At 37.7% G+C, this 24,562-nt stretch overlaps 1 protein-coding gene across 2 annotated transcripts in view; it reads right to left on the reverse strand.

The window, feature by feature from the left end:
• CNTNAP4 (contactin associated protein family member 4) overlaps nucleotides 1–23,815 on the reverse strand; it is a 325,511-nt gene extending 301,696 nt beyond the window's left edge. For both annotated transcript variants that reach the window (XM_054032729.1, XM_054032728.1), the window contains exon 1: nucleotides 23,460–23,815. In XM_054032729.1, coding sequence (XP_053888704.1) covers nucleotides 23,460–23,544 — 85 coding nt within the window. In that variant the 5' untranslated portion in view covers nucleotides 23,545–23,815. The remainder of the gene's footprint in view (nucleotides 1–23,459) is intronic.
• Nucleotides 23,816–24,562: the final 747 nt, after the last annotated feature.

Genomic DNA, 24,562 nt, shown 5'->3' on the forward strand with positions numbered 1-24,562 from the left:
CTGGCAGAAAGACTGTATAACATTTTGGCAATTTCCACCTCTAATTGTTATGACTGTATACACCAAAATTGTCAAACTCATTTTATAGAGTGTGTGACTAATTCCATTCTTAGGCTTATGTATTACCCTGACTCCAGAACAGATCCCCTCTCGATATCAATGGGAGGTTTGTACTGAGATAAAATGACCAGCAATGAAATAGTTAACATAGACTTTTGAAGTTGCGTCACTAGATTATAAAATTAACATCCCCCCCACCTCAGGAGATGAATGGGGGAGGGGGAGATTTCAACTCTAAAGACATTATTTCAGGATATCTACAGACTCAGGCAGACTTATCTGTTTATACCCCCTTCATATTGGAATTTCATCTTCATCATCATCAGAGCTAGAAGCTCTGTTTGATATTGTGTCAATTTTGGTTTTCATTAATTGGATTTTTAAGCAGTTCATGTACCTAGGGAGAATACACTTTATAAAATTAACAAATCAATGCATAAATATTTAATAACTCAACTGACATTTTACCAGAGGCATATTTTTATAACTAAATCCCTCTTAATTAAGTAATTACACTCCTATGAGGGCTAAAAAAATATGTAGCCTTTTTGTGCATCTGAGTCCTGATTGATTAGATGCACTGGCTCAGCAAGGACAAAATGCAAAAATTGGTTAACTGGTTATCTAATATGAAACTGAAAAACTGTTCAATGGGAATTCAGAGCTTAGATAAATAATCTTCCTGCCTCCTATGCTCATCTCCCTATCTGTCTAATGGGTCCACATAATCCAGCACGCATTACTAAAAATCTAGTGGACTAGAATAATCTCCATTAAATGGCAACAAAATTGGGAGGTCAAAAGGGTCCTGAATATGCATATCTAGTATTATATAACAAGCCAAAAAATGTCATGAGAGTGGTTCAGGGAAATTTTGAATGATCATATTGTTCGATGATGTAATTACTCTTCGTAGAAATAAATATTTTTACTATTAACATAAAATAAATAAGAGGAAGATCTTTCTGGTCAATATCATTAATAAACAGAATGACATTTAATAAGTAAAATATATTATATTAAAGAACTTCTCAAACATTACTCTTGCAATATTTGATTATCTTTATCATATATCAGTCCAAATCCTGTTGAATTTACAAACTTAAGTAGTTTCACAGAGCTATATCATTTCGTATATTTTTAAGACGGACTACTCACAGATACTAATGGGATTATTAAAGTTGGGTGCAAATGGGAATTTCCATCCCTTTGGATATTTTGATATTTGTTTTGTCCCAAATTCAGAAGAAAAGTTGAAATAGTGAAAGTTTTTATGGAACAAAACGTTCAAAAAAAATTAAATGTGGAGTTGTAGAAACATTTCACTTCTAGTCAGTCTGATGTTAAGCTGCATCTACTTATAGTGCAGAGGTGCCTCATGCACTCATTCTTCCCAGGGGGCCAGACTCCCTGATTGGACTACCCCTCCCATGATGCAACACTGTCATGTGTTTCTCATGATGCACCATGCAACTCAGTCAGGGGAGAAATGGCAGTGCATCATATATGTACTCCAGTCAAAGAACCCAGCACATAGAAGAGAACAGAGGCATGATGCACCCAAACTACAGCTCTCAGGGCACGGTGGCACTTTAGAATTATACAGTTTGAAGGAGAACTGACCCCAAATGAAATGTTTTGGTTCATTTGAACAAACTGAAATTTAGATTCAGGTCAAACTGAACCAAAATTATTTCTTTTTGCTATTTTTTTTGATGAAAAACAATTTGTTTTGGCAAAATCAAAAATTACCCAGCCAGCTCTAGAGATGATCTATGTAAAAAACAATAGTAAAAGGTAGCCCAGTGACTTCACTGGGATTACTTATGTGTGAGGCAAGTGGAATTTGGCCGTAAAAGGTTACAGATTTTAACAATATTGAAAAAATAAATGAAAAAAAATAGTAAAAAGCTGATCACAGAGTAGATGACTGATCTGCTCAATACTAAAAGTATTTAATTTATGAATGAATTCAAGACAACTACCCGAACTCCATTATAGCCCAGACTGTCTTCATCCATCATTTATTCATTCATTTCAGGTGATTATTTTAAAATATTTATTTTTTGCAGGTCCAATGTCAGTTTGAATGGGAAGTTGAATGGAAACAGCATCTGGCAGCCTTCATCTGAGCTGTTAGAACACTTGTAAATTTCAGCTATACCTGTCAGCTGAGCTGGAATGGCTGTTTTTCAATATCAGCCCATGAGCTCCTACAGTCCACATGCCAATTTACAGCACAACAGCTCTATGAGGCCAAATTCTTCTCTCAGTTACATGGACACAGCCCCATTAATCTCAATACGGCAATGATAGCTTATCCAGTATAATTGAGAGCAATATTTAGGCAGTTATCTTCAGTAGACTCTGGCATGGAGCAGTACAGAACACTAACCAATGCTACACAAGTGGTATCTACAGTACAATTGTAGAAAAAGGTGTCTGACAACACAGAAATAATATGTGACTATGTCATGTACCAAAAACTGAACTATACACCCCTAAGATATTCAGAGATGTAAATGAGGGCAGAATTTGTCCCTCAGTAACACAACTTTTTATTTCCTAGGCATTAAAAACAAAGCCTGAATAATTGGTTTTATATTGCAAATTTCAGAGGCAATAGTGAGTGGTTGTTCCACACCCTGTGTTTGGGATCGTTGATCGACATAAGCACAGATCCAGTAGTTCCCGTTCCAGATCCCTGTCACTGGTCCCATTCACATCAACTGTTAGACCCAGCAGCAAGCCACCACTCCTCCTCCCCATGGGACACCCATTCATTTATGTTCTGTCTCCTCCCTTTTCAAGGGGCGGGGGGTTTAAATAGTTTACATGGCCTTTTGTGAGGGAGAATTTCACCCTTTGGAAAGAGAGTCTTATCTCATTTGACTGGATAGAAAACAAGTCTCAGTATCAGAACCTGTGTGCTTCTATGGTTATTTATAGTCTTACCATGAGGGATGTTTGTTATTGTAAGAGATACAGCAATAAAAATAACGTACTATAATAATGGAGAGACTCAAGAAGGTAAGTATTAAAGAATGGTATATGGTATGATCTATTAGCTAGAGAGAGAGGTGGCTGATTGAATGTGCTAATGGTGCCATAAATATTAGTGCAAAAATCCATGCATGGAGAAGGGCTATTTCAGGACTGAGATCTTGCACAAAATGCTGTAATTTTGGCTGCCTGTAAATAAGTTTTATATTCTTCATTTTGCAGGGTCCTAAGATCCCTAGCTTTTGGAGAAAGGATTCGCGGAGCACCTCCCAGGAAAAAATAAATAAATGAAAAGTTGGCTCCCGTGATATGGTAACTCTTCATCTCCCAGTAGTGCTTATGGCAGTCATGTGCTTAGTTTCCTTTGCGCCGCACTAAATGCGTATCTATACAAATTTATTCTTCAGAGTTTATGCATTTTTCAAATAATAAATAAAAACATTAGAAAATGTGTTTTCAACAACCAAAAATTCTAAAAACTGATAGCAGGGAGTCTAGTCAAATTCAATTCAAATGGTGTAAATTTTTTTAAAGCAATTTTTTTTAACTTTTAGGTTTTCTTCACTTTCATTTTTTTTTAAACTTTACAACTTTTATTTTAACTTAAGAAACAGGCCTACTTATCTTCAGTACCACATTATAAAACCAATGATAGGGGAAAATATGTCAGGATAGGTGTACCTTCTGGAACTTAATGTTAAATATTTCTCATGTTTTAATTTTATTCACTGGTAATTTTTTTCTAGTTTCATTCAGTTAGGTACTATAGACTCAGAGACTTTAATGTCAGAAGGGATCATCTAGTCTAACCTCCTGCAAATTGCAGGCCACAGAATCTCACCCACCCACTATGATAGACCCCAACCTCTGGCTGAGTTACTGAAGTCCTCAAATCGCGGTTTAAAGACTTCAAGTTACAGAAACTCCACCATTTACACTAGCTTAAACCTGCAAGACCCACTGGTGCCCAATGCTGCAGAGGGAGACAAAAAAAACCCAAGGCCTCTACCAATCTGACCCAGGGGAAAATTCCTTCCAGACCCCAATTATGATAATCAGTTACACCCTGAGTGTGTGGACAAGATCCTCCCCCAGGCAGACACCTGGGAGAGAATACTCTGTAGTAACTCAGAGCCTTTCCCATCTAGTGTCCTATCACTCTTCACTGGAGACGTCTGCTGCTAGCAGTCACAGATCAACTACATGCCATTGTAGGCAGTCTCATCATACCATCCCCTCCATAAACTTATCAAGCTCAGTCTTGAAGCCAGTTAGGATTCTTTGTCCCAACTACTCCCCTTGTAAGGTAGTTCCAGAACTTCACCCCTCTGACGGTTAGAAATCTTTGTCTACTTTGAATCCTAAACTTGTTGATGACCAGTTTATATCCATTTGTTCTTATATCAACATTGGCATTTAACTTCAATAACTCCTTCCCCTCCCTGGTGTTTATCCCTCTGATGTATTTAAAAAGAGCAATCATATCTCCCCTCAGCCTGCTTATGGTAAGACTAAACAAGCCAAGTTGTTTGAGTCTCCTCTCATAAAGTAGTTTTCCATTCCTCAGATCATCCTAGTAGCCCTTCTATGCACCTGTTCCAGTTTGAATTTGTCTTTCTTAAACATGGGAGACCAAAATTGCACACAGTATTCCAGATGAGGTCTCATCAGTGCCTTGTATAATGGTAACAACCACACTTCCCTGTCTCTACTGAAAATACCTTGCCTGATGCATGCTAGGACTTCATTAGCCTTTTCCACAGCTGCATCACATTGGCAGCTCATAGTCATCCTATGATCAACCAATACACCCAGCTCTTTCTCCTTCTCTGTCACTTCCAACTGATATATCCCCAGCTTATAGAAAAAAAAATCTTGCTATTCCCTAAATACATGACTTTGCACTTTCCACTATTAAATTTCATCCCAGCACTATTAAATGACAGAATTCATATTCTTGTTTAATGTAATTGTTAGCTAAATGTTACATAACAGTACCCTAAAAATTGGGCTTGAGCCAAAGTAATTCTCAAAAAACAATCATTCCATTTAACTCATGTGTATTCAAAATTATAGGCCATTACTGATACAATGATGGAAAATTTAATCTTTTTAAAAATTTATATTGGGGAAAAATGCAAAATTAGATTGCTTCAACCTAAAGCAGTGTTTCCCCAGGATTCCCAATAAATAAAAAAACCTAACTACAGCTTGTTACTTTTTTACATATAAAAGTTTTGGCTTTCAGCGTTTGAAAACTGATAAGATTTCATATGGAAAATTACCTGTAACAGTTCAGAGCTGAATTAGCTTAAGTGAACACTTTACACAGTACAGGACATAAAAAAGCAATCATGTTTCAGTCAAACTCTACTCTGGGACTCAGTGACAAGGGGAGCCTCGAACACTGCAGGGCTATAATTTGGTTTTGTGGGATAAGTGTCCTAGTTTTGATGTACTAGTTTTACTAAATTCAAAGCACCTATTGATTCACAGCAGTACTATTATGTTACTTATCCATCTTTGTGAAATCTAGATAAAGAAATTTATATAAAAATCAAAGTGAATCAAGAGAGACCACAATATGAAATAGGATTATTCTTCCATAATACAATAAAAAGCATGCAATTCATTATATGTCAAAGTAATTTCCAGAAACAATTGGTACATTTCAAAAGCAAACATTAAACATTTATAAAACCTCATCACTTATTTCATGAGGTAATTTTAAAAAGAACTCTGAGCACATATTGATTTTATAAAAACCCACTATTCACTGACCAGTTATTTTTAACATGAACATTGTGGTTATGTTTATTGATAAGATATTTCACTTATTGTAACAGCAACCCCATTTCTCTTTAAAGTAAAAAAAGTTTATTAAATATGGATTTTCTTTGCTTTCTCTCATATATAATTTTAGCCTTAAACTGTAAAGAGTATGTTTTATACTCTGTCTCAAAATATGGTTTTAATAAAACCTGTATGATCTTGACATTTCACAGGATCTGCAAAGTTGAAATAAACCACGCATTGATAAATCTTATTTTAAAGGCATATTATAACACCTATAAAATCAACATGTGGCATTTGTCTTAAAGGGGATAGACATAATTCAAGTACACTGTGCTTATATGGACCAGATTCTCCTCTGTACCTTTACAGGTAGAAAAGAACAATATGCATGGAAGTAAGTTTGCTTATAAACAACAAATATAACTGTCTGTTTTGGTATCCATGTACAACATTGCATCAGGTATGATGTATCAAAAGCTACACAGAAAAAATAGGAAAGACACTTAAAAGATTTTGCTATATTACTTACATATTGTCAGTTATAATGCTACCTAGCCATGCAGCCCAACACGAATCAGCATCATGCATCACATCACTAAACAGTTTTAGAAAATTAATTGTGCCTTTGAGACAATTTATTTTGCAATTTACTTGCACAGCAAAAGTAACCCTGCAGTGTTATAACTGTATTTCCATAAGAAGGATTGGACAGTGGGAGAAATTTGCCTGTGTAATTATGCAGCCAAACCCACTCAGCTCTAACATCCTTAGCCAAATTATCATCTCTCTTATCAATATGCCAATAAAATAATAAAACTAGAGTGGAAAAATCTGTATGACTTTTCACTGCTTCGTATATGCAGGCTGTGAGCAGGAGTGATTAGTTAAGGATGGGGATGACAATCTTATTCCTCAGGATACTACTCAGGATTGTATTACCTTTCATGACTGTTGTGTCCCCTTCCTCTGTGACTTTGGCTAATGTAATATTCATTCATTGAGCATGCCCCAGTCTTCCTCAGTCCCACACCCAAAAACTCACCATGCATTAGATCTCCCTACACGCACATACTCAATTTGAAACAACACCAATTTTGCTTTCTGCTATTGATTCTACTTTATACTATGTTGTTAACTCACTCAAAAAGAATTCTAGTAGACAAGAGAAGCACAGCTTTCCATTACAGAACATATGATATGATAGGGACAAATCAGCTTAAGTATTTATACAAAACTATATTTCATTTTTGTTTCAACAAATTATCCAGTGTTAAAGTAAGGCTCAATAGTCTTTAATTCCTGGGATCAGTACTTTTGCCTTTTCTGAAGACATACTATATTGGTTACCCACCTGTCAAAGTGAAATTCAATAAGAGATCACATATTTTTGCTATCAGGTCAGCAACCTCATTTTTCAACTCCTTCAGGACCATTGCAGGGAATCAACAATTTGTTTTAGTGATTTGTTGCACGGGATACTGTCAGATACAGGAGTGTCAAAAGAAACAAATGTACAATTTAAATAGCAACATGTCACCAGAATCAATGGTTCCAAGGAGTAATCTTTTATGCGGTACATACAATAGGGCTATAATCTGGCTGCAAATGCCCAGCAAAGAATTCCTCTGTTTGCTCAAGTGTGCTTCAGAGTAGGGGGCTGTCTTGGTGGAGGGAAGGGATATGGAACCTACCCTACTGGCACAACTCGGAGCAGCCCAGAAGTTGCTCCAAATTGTATGTGCCAGGCCAGGCCAGAGAATAAAGGAGCTAGAATGTGCCTTTTGATGCCTCTCACTGACTCCTGCACAAAACAGAGCTCTGGCACAGGGCAGAATATAGCCCATAGCCCTCATCACTGCCGTATCAGTTTCTGCAATGTTTTTGGTAAGTATATGGTATAACCAGTGAGGAACAGGTAGAATATGATCATTACTAGAGCCCTACCTATGGTCCATTTTGGTCAATTTCACAGTCCTAGGATTTTAAAAATCATAAATGTAATGATTTCAGCTATTTAAACCTGAAATTTCACGGTGTTGTTATTGTAGGGGTCCTGACCAAAAAAGGAGTTGTGGGGAGGTTGCAAGGATATCGGTGGTGGTGGTGATGGTGGGAAATGCCGTACTGCTACCCTTACTTCTGTGCTGCTGCTGGCGGTGGCACTGCCTTCAGAGTTGTGCAGCTGGAGAGTGGCAGCTGCTGGCTGGGAGCCCAGCTCTGAAGGAAGAACCACCACCACCAGCAGCGCAGAACAAAGGATGGCATGGTATGGTATTGCCACCCTTACTTCTGTGCTGCTGCTTGGGCACCACCTTCAGAGCTGGGCACCTGCCCAGAAGCCACCGCTCTCCAGCCACCAAGCTCTGAAAGCAGCATAGAAGTAAGGATGGCAATACCACAACCCCCGAAAATAACCTTGCAACCCCCCTGCAACTCTCTTTTGAGTCAGGATCCCCAATATGAGAAATGCTGGTCTCCCCATGAAATCTGTATAGTATAGGTTAAAAGCACACAAGACCAGATTTCACAGGGAGGTGCGGGAGGGAGACAAGATTTTGCAATCTGTAACGTGTTTTTCATGGCCGTGAATTTGGTAGGGCCCTAGTCATTACTAATAAAAAACAGCAGGAATATAAACCAACATATCTGGTGGTACACAATACTAGAAGCAAAAAGGCAGTACTGGAAAACCAGGTGCTTGCTTCTCAGTTGCTCAGTAACTTATGATCCCATGAATCATAATGCCAGCCTTGTTCAATTGTAGTTCTTTCCAGTTTTGCAGGTGCATGCAACACCTGTAAGCAACAGTTTCTAAACACAAATCTAGCAGTCACAGTGTGCTTTATAACATGCTTCTTTCACAAAACCCTGCAGAGTGATCAGGAAGCTTCTCCATGTGGGCACCTGCTGGACAGTGTAAATGAAATTAGCCAATCAATTTAAAAGGCATGCTAGTCCCCACTAGAACTGTTAAAAATAACAGACTCCTTCCTAAACTGTTTGTCATGCCTGCACATACTCTGCTGAAATGAATTAACATTTTCAGAAGCTGAAACTCCTGAATTAGAAAGAGGAATAGCTGTGTTCAATAGTACCACATTAGGGTAGCAAGGAGTGAGCAGATCTGCCATTAAGATGAGAAGTAAGCATTTTTTAAAAGCTAATAAAAATTGTATCTAATTATGTTGTTTGCCAGTGTAGAAGTAGAACTTGGGGAACTGTCAAGCAAAGCTTACTGTATTTGTAGACTTTTTCTTTGCTCATCTCTAAACAGCTTACTAAAAAACAAGGCAGCAATGTATCTTATCAACTTAGGCACAGTCAAAATGGAGGAAACTTACATTGTGTGATCCACACTAGAGATCTCTTATCCTCACTGCTAGGGTTACCATATTTAAAAATTAAAAAAAGAGGACACTACAGGGGGCCCTGGCCCTGCTCCCACCCCAACTCCGCCTCTTCCCCTACCGACCCCGCCCCAACTCCGCCCCTTCCCCTCCCTAACTCCATCCCCTCCCCTGAGCGCCCACATTCCCCCTCCTCCTTCCCAGCCATGAAACAGCTGCCCGAGCGCTACCAGCTTCGGTCAGCCCCCAGACCTCCGGACCCTGCACCCCCAGCTGGGCACTTCCCCTCCCAGGCTCCAGCGGCGCAGGGTCCAGAGGCATGGGGGCTGCCCGAAGCTGGTAGTGCTCGGGCAGCTCGGCTCTTACAGAGCTGAGGAGTCAGGGAGCACAGCAGCCGCCGGAGCCCGCTCTAAGGTAAGCCAGGGATGCCGGAAGCTGGGAGTATTTTTCGCAGACATGTTCGGCTTTTTGGAAATTCCCCCCAGACGGGGGTTTGATTACCAAAAAGCCGGACATGTCTGGGAAAAAACAGACATATGATAACCCTACTCACTGCAGCTCTGTTATATATCTTGCACTCAATCACTGTGCACAACTATTCATTGACCTCGATGGAAGTTCCACGTACATACTGAGCATGGAATAGAAATCTGCATTATAGATTGCGGAACTGCAGTATGGAGCTGAGAAGATGAATATAGTACTAAAACCATGGAAAATCTAGGAGTTTTTTTTTTTTTAAACAAGGCTACATACTGATTACTCAGAAACATACTTCAGACCAATTTTTCAAATTCTGGCTTCTAACTTAGCATGCAAAACCATCTGTGGTTCACTATAGTTTGCATGTGCAGTCCTGCCAACCCCCAGGTGTTCAAAACTTATGGGTCAGACTCCGAAACATTATGAGGCCAGTTTTAAAATCAGATTTTTTTTAATCCAATGAATTTAGTTCCTTTTATTTGCCCCCTTGTTCCTGAGCCTTTAGGGTGTATTGATTTCATGTTTTCTTGCTTTCCTCCACAACCATATGGGCTAGAATCTTACTTTTGTAAAATGAAAGCTGAGATTCTCAAGCAATTGTTTGAAAACCAGGGCTTTAAGGAAAACTCCAAATTATCATAAGACTCATGATAAAATCATTAGATTTGGCAACACTGCAGCTGCAAATGACATTTACATGCACAAACACCCTTTGCATTTTAGTCTATTTACCTGTATAAAAGACGGTGCCTGCAAAATAGGCCATCAGGTTGAAGTCACTTCTAAATATTGGCTCTTAATATATTTTAAGTTAACCATTGGTCACTTCTTAAAATTTGTCAGCACTCATACTTTAATACATTCAAATAATCACAGATATCCCAAGTGACTAACTACTATGGAAGGCTCTTTCTACAAGTATTCAGTACAATGGGTGGAAAACTCCAGATTTCTTAGGATCAAAACCACCACACAGAGCACAATAGCCAAGGCAGTTCATCAGCATCCAAACCATATGTCAGAGCCACAGACAATTCCAACCATTGGAGAACATGCCAGGAAAACATTGCTGCTACAGGAAAATTACACAGTCTGGCATTTGGGCTTGTGATTTATATCGGAGGAGTAGGGGGAAGGGTTATAAAATATATTGCATAAGTAACTCAGAGCAATAGTTCTTCAAAACTTACTTTTGATTAATCATGTACATTTTTTTCCTTAGCCTCAGAAGACATTCTGCACCTGATTAAAAAAAAACCCCAAACCCCACACATTTCTAAGCAGCAAAACCAATACCAAAAACACTCTACGGAGACAAAAATGTTAATACATTATTTGAAATGAATTATCTGTATATTTAAATGTTATTTCTAAGCAAACACATTGATCTAAGTTTGATCAAGCCTAATGCTGCTACGCACATTTCATATTTGCATCCAAAGCTCTGAGGAGAACATTTGATATTAAGAGCTAAAATATTCTTATAAGTTAATATATTAACATTAAGAAATCACCAACCTTGTGTAGGGGAGGGGAAATTAGAACTGAAATTACCGTCCATAAGGGAGGCCTGACTAATGTCTGGGTTTCCCCTCATTTAGATTTCCCCCCCCGAATATTTGAATAAGTGAGAACACTTTACTTAATGCTATATTTTCAATATTGAGCTATTGAGGGCTATAATGAACTCTTCCAAGATCTGCAAGAAGCATTCCTGCATGGTCAATTGGGCAGAAAAAGACCACATGGTAACCATCTCTTACATGACACATTCAGTGACTGCTACTTTCTGATTAATTATATGCTCAATCACGTAGGACATGAAATTCCTTCTGAATGAGTTACAGAAAGGAAAGCAAAACTCTCAGGAACTTTCTTAAAGTGATTGAAGTGGATTCACAAAGGCCTCCTTACGCATATCAGCATTTCAGTCGGTGGGTGTCTGTCCTTAAAGGAGGCTTCAAAACCGTAACTTTTGTATGTAGCCCTCTCTTTTTAAGATGCATCACATAACAGTGAAGAATATATGGTACTCAGTGATGAGAAGGGCACTTCTTACAGAGGGTTTTCACCTTAGTGGTTGACAACTGATGAACGATGATGCCATGTGGTGAGATAAACTGTAAAACAGAAGGTTAACATCTTTGTGGGATTGTGGTAAACATGCAAGAGCTGTTGGGGAGTCTTGACAGAGTTGGCAGTAGTTCCAGGGCCTAGGAAATTGATTGGAGGGTCCCCACTGCCAAGAGGGATGTCAGACACAAGGTGTACATCCATAATGCATACCTACCTGCCCAAAAAGCCAGGGACAATGCCTAAACTCTGCGAAGCCCCAACAAGCTAAGGACATGTGGGATTCAGCCAGTGCTTAATTTGTACCAGGACTTGCCAGGGCTGAGCCCTGAATCCTCTAGCTTTGGCAGTTCATAGCCCCGGTACCTCTTGGCTTGCCACATCAGTTATGAAAGTAAAAAAAATTGGATGAGCCCCGGCACCTATTTCATTACAAATTAAGCACTGAATGCAGCAGTTAGATCCCCACAGCAGTCTGACAGGTGTCTGACCTGGAGGAGCTCAATCAGATCTGTGACAGATGCTTCCTAGTATAATGGTCAAAGACAGATGAGAAGAAACCTGAATATAAGAAGATACCACAAATATTTTGCAATATAACAGTGCATAATCTAGGAACTGTGCAAAAACTGTACAGTGTGCAGCTCAGCAGTTAATTCAGTTCAGAACAGTAACAAATATTTGTGTTAAACACTGAGGAGTGAAATAGTGTTTATTCTGGTGATGAAGAATATTCTGGGGAAGTAGAATCAGGAAGAACAGCTTTTTTGGTGTATCCCACCATCATCTTTGAATCATAGAAAATGGACATAGTAAAACACTATTTTATCATCTTCTTCATCCCCCACCCCCCCAGCATTCAAAACACTAGGACTTGCATTATGTTCCTCATATCCCACAGGTCCTCTTTCATAACTGATATCACCATGATCAACACTACCCATATCAATATCAATTTGCTGGAGATTCTTCTCTCATACGGATATAAATCAGGAGTATCCCAAATGACATCAATAAGATTACACAGTAAAACTGGTGACACAGAGAGATGAATCAGGCCCATTGTTTTAAAGGGCATTTTGATTTCTTGACTGATTTTCTTTTGAGTCTAAGGTTAAGTTTTTGGAAATTGAGTTTTGTTCAGATCTTAAGAAAAAGCACATTTCCACCTCCTTACCTATGTTCTCCTTCTCCAGTATATGCAGTGGAGTCTGATTTGATTTTTTATTTGAACCAAAATCAGGAGAAACTCACAAATTATCAGTCTGGAAGGAATACAAATTTCAGGATGGAGATTCAGATACTGGTTTCCATGTACTTTCACTAGCAGCTTGCTTAAGAGTATAAACCATTCTTTTTTAGACTGAAGTTGGGAAACAGGCTGAGCACCTGCTCTAAGAGCTTGAGAACCTTTAACCATCCCCCGTGTTTGCTGAAGAGTCTCAATACAAGAAGTGTTCACCATCTTATAGGACTATGCTTTGAAAAGGTGCAACACATGCTTCCCTTTACACAGGATCTGATCTGCTGGCTGTGGAAGAGGGTGAATGGATCTGTAGGCTTGCCTTTGTCTTCCCCCCATTTCTGTTCAGGCCTGCTCATGGCCTCAAGTATTGTTCTAGCAGCTGGGATCACCAAGGCAAAGGGATACCCACTCCCTGATGCTAGCAGCTGGAAGGGGCAGTGATGTAGGAGCCACTATGAATCCTCTAGGGGCCAGATCTGCTAGCTATCAAGTTTGATTTGTGCCAGGGACCTGGAGCAAAGCATCTTTACCCAACCTCAGATTTGGGATCTCAACATTTATTTCTATCATGCTGATAAACAATATATTATAGTTCTCTAAACGCAGACATAAGAGACCATAACATGTCTGTTAAGGACACATAAGAGCACAGGTGTGAAAAAGTCATAAATCTCTCATTTACAAAAAAAAAAATCTACTGGTTAACTGTTTCCTGGAATATTTGTGACACCATGGATATGAATAGCCCTAAAGGAATCATTCCAGTCTTTCATATAAATAACACAGATATTCAGCATTCCCTAAATATATTGAGTCATTATGATCTGCCATTCTAACAATATACTCCTAATAGATCACTGATAGATCTTTTAATCATACTTTTCTATCCATAATGCTCAAAGGAGGCATTGATGAACATTGAAGCTTAGTATAGTAGATGCAACTCAACATACATTTTCAGCCCCTGGGGGAATATCTTAGAAATGCATCCACTGAAATAATTTCATTCTCTCACCAACTATATTACACACAAACATATACATTCCACTATAGGTGAATATTAAATCAGGAAATTCTAAATGAAGGTTTTCCAACCTGCGTTTAGCTATACTATTGTAGACCCCTGCAGAGTATTATCACAGTGATAGAATACCTCACTTCCAAGAAATGTAAAAAATAACCTAAATCAGACTCTCAAACAGAATCTGTAACATAAAGTAGAATTGGAAACTGGGAGAGAAAAAGCACAGTTCAATCCCAGACAGTAGTGACTCTGCAGAGAGTAATACAGAGGAGACTAAAACAGACACACTTTCTACTACAATTTCTAAAGGGTGAAAGAGTGCAAGAAATATTTTCTCCAGTTATTAGATACAATATAAGACTTTACCTAAAAGATGAGCAGTACCTAACTCTGGGAGAAAGGAGAGGGACAGCAGAGATGGCATCACTCTACATAGCAGCTTGTCACCAGATCAAGAATGAACAGCACTCACAAATGGGCATATGGAACAAAAACCTATGGCATGAAGCCCTCTTCTGGGCAGACTGTAGCTAGTTTGAACAGATACATAAGGTGTCTGATTCATTTGCACATGTTCATCTTTTCACTCCAATAAAGCATTTTTTAATGTAATTGAGTTGTCTTTAGCTCAGCCCACTGTGCCTATTCCATGTAGATTCCTGTCCTTCAAACATATATGACTTCACTTTCAAGTTCCTTTTGTTCTCTTTAGTGAACATCACTGTACAAGATCTGAGTTTGAAATCCCATGTATGATAGAGTGAAAAACCTTAAGGAATAAATAAAAAAGACACACACACACACACACACACACACACACACACAGCTATGTGTTTATATTAGAGAAGGCAAGATCAAAGAAATGCTCTTTGCACTTGGAGTGCAAAATGGTGAGGTTGTGATGGTCCTTAGATCCTGTGAGAGGTCATTCCACAGTCTTGGGCTGGCCCCCGAGTCTCATTAAAAGTCAGTGGGACTTGGCTCCTTACTATCTACGTCACTTTTGAAAATGGGTTCTGAGTCTGAGTCTTGGGCTCAGCACCACTTAGGGGCTTTTAAAAATTCTACCCATCATCACAGAGCCACTGGCAGCTTTTTTGGTTCCACACATCTCAAGAGAGTGATTTCATAAGCAAGGGAACAACCTAAAATTATTCCAACAGTCTCCTCCCCTCCCCCTTTCTCTTTAGCCAATTTGGATAAGTGGGTAATTCATATCAGCGATCTAGCTCTGTATCTGAAGCCTCTGAACAAGGCAGGATGAAAAGGCATTTACCCATCACACTTTCATATAGACAGGTGATGAATAACTTACATCCAAAGGGTCTCGCATATCACTGCTTGCTAGTATGTTTGAAGGCTCTTATTCAATTTTTACTTAGGCAAAAATCCTGTTGATCTCCATGAGAGTTGTGCCCAAGTAAGGACTTCAGGATCTGGTGCACAGCTTTTCACTTTTTAACAACATTTCTTAGTTACTGAAATGTGTGAATGTTTCTTTAAAGAAAATAATCCGTACCGCTTGGCATGATTACAAAATGCTTGCCAACTGGACATTTTGATTTCCTCTGTACAGTAGCTAGGAATCCCTCCATTGATCAGTGAAAGGAGTTATAGTGAGACATACGGTTTACTGGCTTACAGAATGTCAGGTCTTTCCAGACTGTATAAAGATCCATAATGGCACTGAGAAGCTTTTCTGCTTTATCACTGTGACATAGAAGGGAATGTGGAGGCTGTAGTATATTACTGACCATTCACACCTCTTTTTACACAACTTGCTTTCTGCTATAAAGAAAACCATCACCACAAAGACAACATTAAATTCTAGCAGGCTTTGGGTTAAATCGTGCCTTTAAATCACAGCCTATAATAGGGAGTGGGCAGAAAGGCAGCACCTTAGTATGAGTTCCAGAAAGAACTGTGCATCAGAAATTGTGGTCCCACTGAAATCAATGAGTTTCTCATTGATTTCAGTGGAGCCAGGATTTCACCCAGTGTTCCACTGTTCCCACTCAGTGGCTCTCACAACTATGCCATTACCCACTCCCTGCTTTGTTCCCTCTGGGGTGTCTAGGGCCAGCATCTGCAGTAGCCTGAGTAGTCCTTGCACTCAGAAGAGGTCAAGGTGTGCATCTGTGTCCAAACACAGCACAGGGGAACAAGTAGGATAGAAGACTATTTTTGGTGTCCTTCAGCTCCTATGCACCCACACTTGATTACAAGCTGATCAATATGACATGGCTTCAATAACTGGCCTTTCTATTGTGATACTTTGTGTCTACACAGAAATCAATAGAGGCCACCACATACCTTAAAAATAAGGCATACTAGATAATTAGTGATGCACAGTGAGAAACTGGAAAGATTACAACCTACGCTTTTAACACTTCTATTTAATTAGTTCTAAAGGAAAATTTCTGGCAGTGTAACAAAAGTCTTTTTATATTAATATTACCTTATCATAAATATCATTAGTTTTACTTCAATATATGCTACTGTGAAAAGAACATGTGTAGTTGAGTTTTTTGTCTCCTACAGTAATTACAGGTAACAGATACTGATAACATTTAATCAAACCACAGGAGACTGACACATACAAATTATATTGCAGGTGAGTTAACTCAGATGTGTTAGGCTCTCAACATGGAATACAATCTATCTACATCATCATGTTTATCAATGTGAAATATCATCTTGATGTCTTCTTGTTGCCCAAAGCGTTGTCCTACAGCCTTGTTCACATATTAAAAGGTTCCATGTAATCTGCTAGTTTGGTGTTTTGTTCAGTTACTCAGCATCTGAGTAACACCATGTACCTCATATTGCATAACTCGGAGTGTGTTGTGAGATTTCACAGATTTCTCCTAAAAACTGTATTTTTGCAATAACTTTGAACAGGTAAACCAGTAAATTCAGCCACAGCCAATGGAGCAAAGTTGAGTACATTTCAACAGTTTCATACAACAGGTGATTTTTTTTAACATTATTGAATAAAGGACTCGTGCTGAAATACACCTCTATCCCGATATAACGCGACCTGATATAACACGAATTCGGATATAACGCAGTAAAGCAGTGCTCCAGGGGAGCAGGGCTGCGCGCTCCAGCGGATCAAAGCAAGTTTGATATAATGCGGTTTCACCTATAACGCGGTAAGATTTTTTGGCTCCCAAGGACAGCGTTATATCGGGACAGAGGTGTAGTTTTCCCCTATAAAATTATACTTTAAAAATGTTATCCCTTTAAATCTTTTCTCATTGGTATTTAATTGTGGACTAATTCAAACATCTAAAAGTGCAAGATATAATTTACTGGTTAGCTGCATAGACAATGGTATTTAGTAATGGGAATAAATTCAAATATTCCAACATGCTGTTTCTAATCTAATTTTCCCTCAAGATCACACATGTAAATATACTAATTGCACAAACACTCTTATAGAAACAAAAAGGCACTTTAGCAGTTAGGAACAAGCAATATCTTATTCTTGAACACTATCAAGTAATAAGATATACTTAATAAAAAAGTAATTAGACCCACTACCCAGCTGGATAGACTTCCTACTATATTGTTTTTCTTTCCTTTGTGATTTAAAACCTTAGAGGTAGTTTTCAGCACTTGTCTATTAAATAGATACGGTGTTTAAATAATAATTTTGTAGTTACTAATTTAAAACTATTTAAAATGTCAAAAGTTTCCAGGCTTCAATCACTTTTCAAATTATTGCATTGAAAATACTCATTAACTGGAACATAAATGGTATCATTTTTTATCTGCCAGTTCATACTACTCTCTGCTCATTGTAAGCAGAGTAGTAGTTTCTAATGAACCATGAAGAGAATTCACTCTGAAAAACAAACAGGGTTTGGAGCCCAAACCTGCTCTTATTGCCATAAATGTATGGTTTAAATATGATCAGGATAAGGCCACTGTGTGTCTTTCTAAAAGATATTATAGAGAGAATGTGGATAAGGTAATATCTTTTATTGAGGCAACTTCTGTTGATGAGAGAGACAAGCTTTCAAGCTACACAGAAGAACTCTATGTGACTCAAAAGCTTGTCTCTCTCACCAAACAGAAGTAAAAGATATTACCTTATCCACCTTGTCTCTCTAATATCCTGGGACCGACACAGCTACAATTACACTGCATACAAAATATTAGACCTTGAGAGTTCTATTTGTGTGCGTGTTCATATGTGCGCGCGCACCCCCCCATACCATAAATCCTTCCTGTCCAAAGTTTACAGTTAGCTTATTTAGGTTATGCCCCCAGTGCACTATTTACATAAAAACTCTCCCTGTTAATACTGTGTCTCACATTTATTCCATTCAGGGGGGAAAATGGTTTTGAGCTGTGTCCAAGTAAATAGTGACAATGCATGATGGCATGGAGGTATGAAGGGATCATCACCACCAGTTTGGGATTGATGCATTACTCACTAGTGCCAAAACCACAAATGACTTATGCACACCATGTCAAAGAAGTGCAAATACATGTTTTATACCACATCACACCATCACAAGCACATAGCATAAGGCATGTTTTACAGAAAAAAATATTTTACATGTGTCTTAGAGCTTTAAACAATGTTATTGGTACTATTTTTTGTATACTTCCACCTGTAAAATCAGGATTCCTTAATAACATGAATTAAAAGTGAAAGCTTGTCTCAAGGAGAGAAAAATTATAATTTATAAACCTCAGAAACCTCAAAAATAGCCTAAAATAGCTGTTTGAAACAGAAAAAGTTGTTTGATTATAACATCTGATATATGAATTAAAGTTGGAAAGATTAAGAAGATATATTTAGATAATCATCTTTTTGAACCAGGAATTGTCCTTTTAGAGTGTTTGGAAAGTACCTAGCACATAATAATGGGTGCTACCATAAAAAAGCACAACTAAAGATTAATACTAATAGAAAAGGGTGGTGATTGGGGATCTAGGGAAAGAGAGAATTCCTAACTTTCACATAGAACAAAGCTATCATTTCTGTGAGATGCAGCACCTTTAACATACTACTGATAGAATACCAGTGGTCTGTTTTATGGGAAAATTTACTTTTGAAAGAAGGAAACATTTCTTCAGCAATGTGGTGGTGAGATTTTTTGTTTTGTTTTTCCTTTTTTCCCCATTGGTGCTATTAGAAGTTGCTCTTCGGTTTTGAATATTAGAAATTGTCCTACTGTTGATGATTATTAGGCAGACTACAGGTGAGCTTGTCAAAAGATACATAAGTAAAATTTATCAGATGCATATCACCACTCCTTACATTCTAGCATTATGCTACACATAAACAGGTATATACATGCCTTACGGAGGCGCTCTTACTGGATCCATAGTTATGATTACTTTAAGATATGCAGCTAATTTATGAATCTTTCTCTCCCCATCCACCCATCTGGATGGGAAAGAAAAATTCATAAATGGATATTCATCCATAAACTGAAAGAGAAAAAGTATAATACTTGAGAGTTTGGAAGCTGTGGTATCATTAATATTTGCACAAGCTAGCGGTGAACTCAGTACTCCTGACAGGCAAAGAGAAAAGCAAGTTTAAAAGGAACATATACAATAGTCCCTAATGTGTGACATCAATTGATAGTATACGTTACATGTAATCTACTGTATTTTACTTAGTTAATTTCATTTTTATTTTATTTTTAGATTTTTTTCCCCTTTTTCTTTTCGAATCCACTGAATATTCAACTATGAAAGACTCAATATCATTAAGGTACTACACTCTAATAGCAAAAGAAAGATTCTGTACTGCAACGGTAACAAGAAGTTCCAAAATGAAGACTAGTTGACTAACTTACATAGAGTATGGTCATTATCATATAACAATGAATGTTGAGTTCAGGGGTATTCCTAGACAGAAAATAAAAACTTTCGTAAAAATGGAAGACTTTAGAAGCAGAAGTACATGCTTTCTGTCTTCACCTATATACAGAGAAGAGATTTTATGTGAGATTTCTTTAATTTGTTGGCAGTATTTCCATTCATTCTCCAAATCATCCTTAATAGTTTTGGTCACAGTTGAGCTGAAATGTGTGTGAGATTTAATTATGTTTCATGCAACACTTCATTTTCAGAGAGTTTCAATGGAAGTACTGTACCTATCAGAGTTTCATGACCAAGTTTCAGGCAAGCATCCAGGAGCTAATTTACCAACTGACTAATTTACGACTGTGGAGCCAGCTTCAAATAAAATAAAAATGTTTGCTGGCCCCCGAACAAAACTTTACAGGAGTATTTGCCTTGCTCCTTACTTTGAAACTCTTCTATGACTTTTCATGGTTTCTGATTTATGGCTGTATAGGTCAATTCCTTTTCAAACACTTTTGGAGTTTTAATTCTTTGGGAAAAGCTAACTACTTTCTAAACCTTTAACTGAAGCAACATTGGTACAGAACTTTAAGTGTATGAATTCCCAATGACAACCATTATCTTACTGTGCTAAACTGTTCAGTGTGTCATCCTTCAGAAAAGGACATATAAATGTCATGTTTCAATTTCAAAATGATATGTTTTTTCAGTTTCAAATACGGTGTACTTTAAAACGTCCTTACTCAGTGGAGGAATATCTCAGAACAATATGGATAGAAGAAAAACTTCAGAACAATTCAGTTTGTGTCAAAAAAGTGGAATTCACAATCTAGACCATAATCAAACTCAGAAAAAGTTGCTAATAGAACAAGCAATTCAGATTTGTGAATGTACACTTTGTGGTGAACTCCAGATCTCCTTACTCAGGTGTTTTTCTATTTATTTCAATGGAAGTTTGAGTAAGGACAAGGTAAAAACTGAAGTATGATCTTCAGTATATGGCATTAAAGTAACACCAGAAAAAAAAAAAAAACAGTAGATTTAGTAGAAGAATGAAAATGTCATCCCATTTTCTCTAGGAATAACTGTTTATCATATAAAAACAATATGCAATACCACCCTATTGGCTAAATTTTAAATTTAATTTATTTAATTTAAAATTTAAACTAAGAATCTGATTTTGTGATAGCTGTTTTCATTAATTCAGATAGGAGAGTCATGTTCTGAAAGGGATTTCAGTAAGTGAAGTACTGGTATATTAAAGGGAGAGTAGAATTACTGCTGCATAGCTTTGCAGTAATTGGGGGACGGGACACAACACTCCTGGGACATTTGAAAAACAAACAACTTGCACTTTTATGGGATACATTTTTTGTTAAATATATAGTCTGCCACCTCAGATGTAAACTACCCTTTTAAAAATGATTATCCATGTGAAATAAATGACTTTTCAGGATTATGTTTTGTGTTCTTGTGTGAAATGAGGGAGAGGTACAACCTAGTGGAGACAAAAATCTCTCAAATTTTATTCCTGGCCTTGACACTGGTTTTCTCTATGGATTTAAGCTAGTTATTTATCTTCTCCAAACATCAGTTTCTCCATTTGTAAAATGGGGAGTAAACTTATTTCTTTATTTCAAAGGGGTGTTTTGACTACTAACCTATAGGCAAATTGCTTTCAATAGGAAAAAATAAAAGTGCATTAACATAGCCATTCATTTACCAACATAAACTTAGCTTGACTTCTCTCTGAGAAGTATTAGAGAAAAGGCAATAAATGTGGTTCACACCTGATTTATTTTACCCTTCATAATTCTATACTGGGAAAAACTTGATTTTTCCCCACAAGCCTTGTTTCTTAAATTGTAAGAGTGACCTCTAGTGCTTTACTGTTTTCTTGTATTCTGGAAGTACTATTTTGCAATAGTTTTAATATGCCTTTCTGATCTGATCTAGTCTTGTGCATACTGCCAAATGATATTAATGTGTGATTCAATTATCATGGTCTTATGAAAATGGATGTATTCATAAACTATACAATTCAGAATGATGAAGAGAATTAAATCTGAGGCTGGATTGCAGCAGTGTGTTTTACCAAAGGAGTTTATTATTCACGTTTAGGGCTACTCTATGCACTTGAGTATCAAATGAGATATTACTGAATGACAGCACAAGATCATTTTGGTGCTGCAGTGTGATCATCAGGCTCATGGGAGCATGTTTAGTTTACAAGCTGTCCACAGGAAAACTCTTCAATACGCATACCACACAGCACTTCTAACTTCTTTGTCATGACTTAGATGTTTGCACGGAGCTGTTCCCTGCTACAGTGCTGTAAAGTTATTCCTGAACATTCCCAGTAGCACTAACATTCACATTTTTAAAATACAGTCACTATTTCAGCCTACCCCATTCACATGCTGTACAGCCAGCCCCTTAACTGGATTAAAAATCAAAACAAAACAGGTTGCTCATTTTAAGCATCTGACATTTAGGCAACTATTCTGGTAGATAAGAATATAAGAATGGCCATATTGGGTCAGACCAAAGGTCCATCTAGCCCAGTATCCTGTCTTCCGACAGTGGCCAGTGCCAGGTGCCCTAGAGAGAATGAATAGAACAGGTAATCATCAAGTGATCCATCCCCTGTCGCTCATTCCCAGCTTCTGGCAATCAGATGTATCAAAAATAAAAATCATTATGGTCCACTGAGGCCAAAGTACAACCAAAGGAACACCAAACAATTACTGAACAGGTAAAATGCTTAGAAGTTAGTGTCTGATACATTTGTTTAGGGTGAAAATGGTCAGACTTGATTCAACATTGAAACCAAAGATCCCAGTGCTAAGTCAAATATACATCAGATCTGCCTTCTAGAGGACAGGTTCTCTTACACATTGTGATCGCGGTCTCTATTTTGCAATACCACCCTATTGGCTAACTAAGGCTTACTCATTTAAAAAAAAAAAAAACGAAAAAAAAACTTTCTGCTGCTACTGACGGTGCCCTCTTCCTTAGTCATACATGAACACTATTCTCTAAGCAATCATCACACATCTTGTCCTCAAGATTTTTTCTTTGTTACATTTGCTTTGCTTATGAACTGTACACTACTGTGCATCAGATTTATTTGAGTGCCAGCTTGTTCAGGAGCTGCAGATATCAGCCTTCCAAATTATAAATTGCTAAAAGCCAAGCTGATGCAGCATACAGTAGAAGTCTTCCAGTAATTTCAATGTAAGACACAATGCCTTGTAAAATGCAGCACTTCTCAACAGGAAACAAATATTAAAATGGGGATGGAACATGCAATTCCCTGGTAAAATGTTAATTTCAGATTACACTGGAACTTGAACTTCTCAATAGAATTCTGTATATAGATTTGTATAGAAATGTATAGGACGTATTTTAAAACTTAAAAAAATCACATTTCTCAGCCAAGGAAACATTTTTAGCCAAGCTATTTGCTGTCATGTTTGCAGAAGCATTAAGCATTTATTTCAAGAACAAGATTTATTCCAAAGACAAATAAAATAGCCCAGAAGTTTTCAAAACAGTCTGGTCTGAGTTTTAAATCATTTGCAATACTTACATTTATTTCCTGCCACTATTGTGTTCCAGTTATGAACAGGTAACAGAAACAGCAGCTTGAGGAAGATTTCAGTGACAGAATCCATGCTCACATTTATTGAGGCACCCAAAAGAACTAGAGTATTGGGAAACAGCTGCTCTGCACTTCAGTCCTATTCTTGCTTCCTCTTCTCTCTCTCTCTCTCTCTCTCTCTGTGTCTTTCTTCTTTCAGTGCTTCTCAGTAGTCAGACTCCTCAGTGAAATGCACTCTGCAACTGCTCACACATGCATACACACCTCCAAATCTGCTTTTTTTCTCCCCTAACAACAGCAATCCCTTAAGAGCAGCAGCAAAAATCTCTCCTCCAATTTCACAGAATCACTCAGGGCTAAACTGCAAGACTACCCTGTACAGCTTGCTTACAGAAGCTACACATTCACATGTGTCCTGGACACCCCTTGTGGTGATACGTAGGAAATGTGAGTCTCTGATGAAAGCCAGACAATATGATAGAATATATTGCACATGTGCACGGGGACAGAGTCTTTGCTGGGTTTTCACTGTGCCCCATTCTTTATAGTGATTTTTAAGTATGTGGAGAGTATATATTTGTTGTACATCCTGCTTTTCCTCTTCCTTCATACACAGTATCTAAAAAGAACTTTCAGTTGCTAAAGCATTTAGAAGTACTGCATTTTGGAGAGAATATATTATAATTCTCAAGCATTTGTGGTAGGAACTCTAAGAGTAGAGGCAAAAGTGCATTTCACTTTCGCTTGTAAAGTAAATGTAGGAACTAATAACCTAGTCTCCATCAGAAAATAATGCCTCGAAAATTGCATTATGAATACTACTTTGACATTAAGTAATAACCCATAAATGAAGGAGCTTCAATAAGATGTATGTCACTTGATTAAGATTGTGTTAGCCTTTCCTGCACGCTATAGCTTATTTTGAAGGTTAAAATAAATACTTCGGGTGGATATTTAGCACACAAGATAATAACTTGGGATTGCAGTGTTCTTTAAACTGTCCAAAGGTTTGTTATAGGAGTATAAAATCTTTATTTTAGATCAAATTTTCAAAAGGATTTTGATCTGTACATTTTAACATATATCCCCAA

Source organism: Malaclemys terrapin, chromosome 6 (assembly GCF_027887155.1).
Source record: "Malaclemys terrapin pileata isolate rMalTer1 chromosome 6, rMalTer1.hap1, whole genome shotgun sequence".
Taxonomy (NCBI): domain Eukaryota; kingdom Metazoa; phylum Chordata; order Testudines; family Emydidae; genus Malaclemys; species Malaclemys terrapin.